At 44.9% G+C, this 6,676-nt stretch overlaps 1 protein-coding gene across 1 annotated transcript; it reads right to left on the bottom strand.

Annotated features, from left to right (window-relative positions):
• Nucleotides 1-415: 415 nt before the first annotated feature.
• On the bottom strand, nt 416-6,676 carry LOC139423940 (protein Wnt-9b-like). The gene is made up of 4 exons (XM_071175592.1): nt 6,542-6,676; nt 5,260-5,513; nt 4,154-4,419; nt 416-2,537 (listed from the first exon to the last, which is right to left on the bottom strand). The coding sequence occupies exons 1-4, from the start codon at nt 6,625-6,627 to the stop codon at nt 2,076-2,078; spliced, it is 1,068 nt and encodes a 355-aa protein (XP_071031693.1). The 5' UTR covers nt 6,628-6,676; the 3' UTR covers nt 416-2,075.

Genomic DNA, 6,676 nt, shown 5'->3' with positions numbered 1-6,676 from the left:
GAGACCACAGTCCTTTCAGATGAAAAGGAGGGCAGAGCAGCACAATCAGGAAGTGGTTTTGCTGGAGAGAGACTGCTCGTGGGTGGAGCTCAGGGCAGGTGTATGGCCGTGGCTTTTGTGACTGTGATTCTGTGATTGGTGTGTGCACGCGTGTGTGTGTGCACGCGTGTGTGTGTGCGCGCGCGTGTGTGTGTGCGTGCGAGAGAGAGAGAGAGACATACAGAGAAAGGGTGACAAATTGATCAGGATGAATGAAAGAGAAGTTACTGCCACAAAGCTCCTGTACTTTCATTTTAAGATGAGAAAGTAAAATATAGTAACAGGTAACAAGCTTGATCATTGCTTATAGTAACTATGAATGGAGACAGACATTTTTTACAAATGTATATGTTGATTTATTTGAATTGCTTTTAAATAAGAATATACAGTATGTCAAAATGTAAATCATATTGTTACAGTATGCAGCTATGACCCAGTTTAAAGGAATTGTACATTGATCTAAAAGTTTGACTTTAGTTTCGTGACAGACACAAGGAACTATTTGCAAGGCAAATAAATCATTATGATAATTGCCCTAAGACCAGATGAGGTAGAGATATATACAATTCCACTGTCTAATATGCTTTGAGCCTGATATCAGTTATATCCATGTACATAACTCTATCTCTGCATAAACAAGAAAATAAACACTGGCACAGGGAACTGAAACAATTGTAAAAAAAATATTGGAAACATAAATGGGTGCCTAAAAACCCTAGGGGCAGATATGGACCTTCAACCCTAACCCACGGACAGAGGTCTGGCATGGAGAGCTGGAGGAATGGTGGAGTCAAATACTGCTATTTTCTCTGATTGGTAATTGAGAAAACAAGCAGCATGATTGGGCCATTTCAAAGACATTAGAGAACAAAGATGTGCCTGAATTAGACTGTAGAGAAAACGGTTTGATTTGGTCAGGGGAACACACTTGAAAGCACAGCACAGTGCGTGCAGACATGCCCACTTATAAATAAAAAAATAGAGCAAAGTTCTTTACAGTGTCAGCCAAAGAAGATCTTTGCATAGCCGTTTTTAAGGACAGTGTTTGGAGTTTCCCTTAGTTTGAGTGCAATTTCCTTTGCATTTTTCCTTTACTGTATTAACAATGTCAAACATGTAGTATTATCATAGACATTCTCACAAGAGACAACGGGTCTACTTTACCACACAATAACCCTATGACTGCGTTTAGTCATAAATGACATACTAACTCACTGTGATTATAGGCAACCTGTACTAGCATTCCATATTCAGACATCCAGTGATTCAATGGGACTTTTTAAGGTGTGTGGTGGATATCAGTATTGACCCAGATACATTTCTCACCTTAAAGCAAAGGAGTAAAGTACTACACATAACATGGCCAACTTAAGTGCTTCATTTTTCTATTATCAATGAATGAACCCTTAGACTGCTCTCACAGCAAACAAAGAGACAAGCAAACAGCAAATGAGACGTCAAGAGGCTCTAGATTCCTTTCTGGCATTTTCTGCCACTTTGGAAATGCTCTAAATCTTGATTTAAGCACTACAGCATAGTAGCAGTAAGACAAACTGACTAAGGAACCGACCGACAAGAGGACAGGACCAATGGAACTGTCAGGGCTCCCACAGAGATGATGTTGCCAAATAATGATGGTGACCTACTGTCCATTCCAGTACCTTGTGAAGAGCCCATTCCCTGCCCATAACTGTCCAGCAAGGCAACCCTCTCTCCCTCTCACTTAAGGTCTGTGATGTCAGTGCATTCAGTAAGAGCAAAGCAGAAAGTGGTCTTGATACTGCCTCATCTGAGGAGACAGCGCATGTTCGATTCCAACAAGTGGCAAACTACCAACAACATTATGACCTTGTTCCATTTCCATGCTTCCCAAAACAGTTCTCAGTTCAGAACAGGCATTTGTAAGGGTATGTTTAAAAGTCAAACCCTTTAATTTATCAAGAGTAATGTCTGAGTGGTTCTAGTCCTGCCATTTTGAATGTTCTCGTTTTCCTCTCCCCATCTTTTTCTCTTTTTGTCTCCATCTCTCCCCCTTTTCAGGTATTTTTGCAGGTGTACACTTCCTCCTCCCTGACACAGGTCTGGCACTCTACATGGCAGCACCAGCGCACCTGGCAGTGGCAGGAGAGGGTGGTGAGGTGCATGGCCGTGTTGTAGCCGCGCCCGCAGCAAAGGCTCTGGCAGCTGGTGTCCTTGGCACAGGAGCGTCCGGCCGTGCCGGGAGAGTAGCGTGACGGCCTGCAGAAGCTGGGGGAGTCCTCCAGGAACACCAGGTCAGTGGAGCGGTGGCTCTGGCCGTGGCGACGCGGCCCCGCCAGCTCCGTCTCCCCGGTGGCCGCGTTGGTGACACTCAGCACACGCACGGCCGTGTCGTAGCGGAACTTGAGCAGCCGCCCGGTGTCGTGGAACGGGGACAGCTGCTTCCAGCAGGTCCGCACGGCACAGGAACCAGAGACGCCGTGACACTTACAGGTAGTCTTCAGGCCACTCTTCACTGCCTGAAAGGGAAGGAGGGGGGGGGGGGGGGGAGAGAGTGAGATGTCAGTTTCTTCAGTCTGATTCATTAACTGGGCTCTTATCTTCGGTACCTATCTAGACAGAGGGAACCAGTTTCCTGCAGGGTGGGTTGGTGGGGCGGGGGTCAGATGGTATGGGGCTAGTCATCCTTTAGTTTAGCTCAGTATGAACGGTTGAGATGATGGATTAGGGAGACTGTTCGGCATGCAGTATTTCATTCACCTGACGTCTCGCATTGAGACAGCGCCTGCGGATTCGTTTTTTCAATGTGTTGAAACTAGCTCTTTCTCGCTGCTTCTCTCCTCTCTCTCTCCTATGAAGCCTAAGGCATTAGAGACAGGCATCACAGACAGACAGCAGAATCTTTCCACCCTGTCCTTTGTGTGTGTGTGTGTGCACTGAAAACGATCATGAGAGCTTAAAAAGCTGAAACAGTTAGAGAGTTTGGGTTAGCAGCCAAAGGATGCCTTCGTTCAAAAGTTCACTGAGCTTGGTGGTGGTGGGGTGGGGGTACCAGCGCTGAGGCACTCAGCCAGAGAGACTCTAACTGGGTGGGGGCCAGAGACAGGTTATGCTGCATGGGGGTCATCCTTACAGGGAGGGGGAGACCCAGGGGCTACTTCAGGGTTGAAGAGTTCTGCCGAGTTCCGCCCTACGCAGGTATGAACCCCTCAGGGGCATCTCAGAACATTACTGAGGGATGAGGGTTAGAGGGGGGTGTTGTGAAAAAAACAACCACCTCCGGGTCTCTACTGAGCCGGATAGGTGGAAGATGAGGAAAACACCACACTCAATAAAGATAAGATAGACTACTTCAGTTCATCCTGTTGTTTGTATCTCTCCCTCTCTCCCTCTGAAGGGCCTGCTGTCTCAGGTGAAAGGTAAAGGGGAAGAGCCTTGGGGCTGGCTGTTTCTAAGCTACACACACAAATACACACATAGTGGTTACCGTATGAACATTATGTGGATTTATGGAGAAGAGCACAGTTCAGCGCCATACAGTATGTGGAAAAAAATGCTTGCTCGTATATTAAAGGAGGCAACAGTTATAATTGTTATCTCTGACGGGAGACCTTTAATTTTCTGTGGGCCCGCACAGCAAGCTTTATCATGCCTGCCTTGGAACACCTGGCTCCAAGGATCTGACAGCAGTCTGTCTCCTCTCCTATCCCTGGTACTTGCTGCCTCCTTCAGCCTCAACCAGCCCAGGCCAGTAGCTATCTATCCACCAGGGCTACAAGAAGGGAAACACCATGCAGGGGGAGTGGGCTACTGGCACTGGATGAGATATATGGGCAAGGAGTCAGGGCTAGATCTGGTAAAGTCACACAGTCCCTGCTGCCTCTGTTGTAAGAGTTCATTGTATGATGAGCAGTGTTGGGTTTGTCTTCTGTTGGTGGGTCTAAAATTGAGCTATTGGCTGATATGTTTATGATGTCGTCCTGAGCTTGGGAGGAAACTACTCCCTACTGGCATAGGCTAATATACCTTCTATTTTGAAAAAAGTGAACTTAAGCCACAGTAGTGTCACTCACAAATGCTTAATGGGCTTCTTGTTGTTTTTCTTGAGCTTATGCACATGTCAACACTCACTCACCCGGATTCCAACGTTAATGTTGTGGGAGTCGATCTGCGCCCTCAGGTCTTTGCTGACCCTCTTCTGGCCCAAGAACTTCTTGAGAAATTTGGTGCTGTATTTCAAGTTGTCACCGCAGACCCCCCACTGCCATGCCTCGCGATGTTGTATTCCTGGGGAGTCATCGCACGTGCACCTCTCCATTCGGCCTGAGCTGCAAGCCTTTGCTAGTGCGTGGGACAATGCCGCTGAAGACACCGCAAGAAGAAAGGCCGTCTCCTTGAAGCCTGGAATAGACAAATGACATCAACAATTAATAATAGTCTACAATAAAAAATGGTTATATATATTTGTTTTAAATGTTGTTTACTCCTCGTACATTGGCTAGACCCAGACATGCAAAGACTAGACTATCATCCAAGCTCATGAGATACATATTTTGGTTCCATTCTACTCCCATGTTTCTACTCCAGTGTTCCATTTAAAGAGTTGTGTCATGATTTCGCACTGTTATTTGCTTAGCCCAGAGACATCGCTATGATGTATTTTAACCCAATTAATTCTTATTTTGACTAGGAAGGATTTTTTTTCTCAGATGAAAGTGAGTAATCACGCCGCCCTTTTCCTCTGGTAACTGGGCGGTTTGGGGAGATATAAATAACCACTGGGCCCTCGTAGGCCCCGCCGCACCGGGCTTTTTGGCTCTTCAGCCCTTAATTAACTCCATGCTGACCTGTTCATGGCTCTTCGTGCTGATAGCATAACCGTGCTCTGAAATTATTTTATAAGTGGTGGAGCGTTAGCCGCTGACTTTTTTTGTAGGCTATAGACTAAAGTTTAGCCTGGCTCTTTATTTTGAGATCACTCAACTACCCCACAACAGTCAATGTATCAATTCAATATACATACATTTTCAATCAATTGCATTATTGCACTTGAGAAATCATTTGCATCATCAAGTAGTAATTTGACCCTTACGATATTCACAACACAACAGCAGTCTAGGCTATTAGGCCTACATGTTTACATGCTTCCCATGATGCGTCCCTCCAGATGGAAATATTTCCCTCATATCTCTCTGTGTGTAAATACATAGAACTCTGTGAATTGATGACATATTATTGCACCTCTTTTCAGAAGACTCCCGCGGCCGTCCAAGCTACAGTTCCAGCGCTCGTTCCGGAATTGATAACGGCACTCCAAGAGGCTGAGGCGCACTGATTCACGCAGCGTCTCGGCCAAACCCGGCTCGCGGCGACACATTCGTTTCTGCCTACGGGTCAGGGTCATCTGCTCGCATTGTTTTAGGTGAGCTTTTCCCGTTGGGGGTTCATTGGAGAACGGGGCAGGCAAAAAGACCAAGGGCTCTCGGCCTGTCAGCCTTTCAAAGGAGAGAAATGTATACATTCAGTGCAGTATAATTATCACTGCCGTTACCAAATTCAAAAGGAAAATGTCATACGAATAGTCTTATCAAGAGAATATAAATATGTAGACCTATAAATAATAACCAATGTTCTGGTGGTCCTGGGAATAAAGAAAACATGTTGTTCGAGAGTAATTTCTATAACATGTGTCCATAACAATTACATTTAGTTTATAGAGCCATAGCCTATAAATCGAAACAATATGTATAGTTTTTGCTGACTCTACAAGCTTTTAACAACACACATAGGTATACGCGCAATTAAGTATAAACGTAGTAAGTCATATCAAAATGTCGCACATATCGGCCTATATTTGACTTCGTCTGTCCTACCCACATGTGCCCAATAAAACCACACGATAATGCTAAACAATAAAACGGAGTGTAGGATTCTAATTTTAAAATAAAATATTAAAACAAATCTGTTTTATGCATGCAAATGAGCTCCCTCATACAAATTTCGACTATTGCCAAAAAGTGAGAGAATTGAGGTGGTGCCAAACTCGAGAGGTCAGGAGACCGTGAGAAACCATTCACACTCACAGCAAGTCATAGATTATACAAAGGCTATCTTACATATTCAAATATTCTGCTCTGAGACTTATTTGGCAAATGAATAATCATCAATAATATTATTACAAGATGTAGTGGTATCATAAGGATGTAGGCCTATTTGAAAAATTGTCACACAGCCTTGTAAACTAGTCTACTTTGTTTACTTTTAGATAGCAGAAAAATGCAATCATAAATAATCTCTGTGGACTTGAACATCCAAACAAGTCAACATTTACAGTCCTACAGTAAGGTCTCGTGCGTAATTGCGCACGATAGTCATGGAACGCTGGGCTTCCATCATATAAGCAGGCTATGTACGTCGCATCACATGCATTATTTCCTACCGACATCGATCTGCTGTATATGTTAGAAGCAAGGAAAAGACAATACAACTGCAGAGACATAACAGTAAAGGAGTTGTGGCTGACCCAAAATATGCTGCAGTGTGCGAGAGGAGGATGCAGAGCTCAATGAGTCGCAGTAGGCAGGCGGTCCTTGGGAGCCTAGAGCACATGATGACGGGTCGACGCTGCTCTTCATCTCGCTGATTCTGCACTGGGAAA

This window comes from Oncorhynchus clarkii, chromosome 13 (assembly GCF_045791955.1).
Source record: "Oncorhynchus clarkii lewisi isolate Uvic-CL-2024 chromosome 13, UVic_Ocla_1.0, whole genome shotgun sequence".
Lineage (NCBI taxonomy): Eukaryota > Metazoa > Chordata > Actinopteri > Salmoniformes > Salmonidae > Oncorhynchus > Oncorhynchus clarkii.
The sequence above is the reverse complement of the archived record's forward strand: the minus strand, read 5'-3'. Positions and strand labels throughout refer to the sequence as shown.

Bases quoted from the DNA above. Each gene is read 5' to 3' on its own strand.
- LOC139423940 (XM_071175592.1), bottom strand. From the start codon at position 6,627: ATGTGCTCTAGGCTCCCAAGGACCGCCTGCCTACTGCGACTCATTGAG. The intron at 4,420-5,259 runs GTGCAATAATAT...TGTCTATTCCAG, and splicing joins CGGGAGTCTTCTGAAAAGAG to GCTTCAAGGAGACGGCCTTT. The intron at 2,538-4,153 runs GTGAGTGAGTGT...CTTCCCTTTCAG, and splicing joins ACATTAACGTTGGAATCCGG to GCAGTGAAGAGTGGCCTGAA.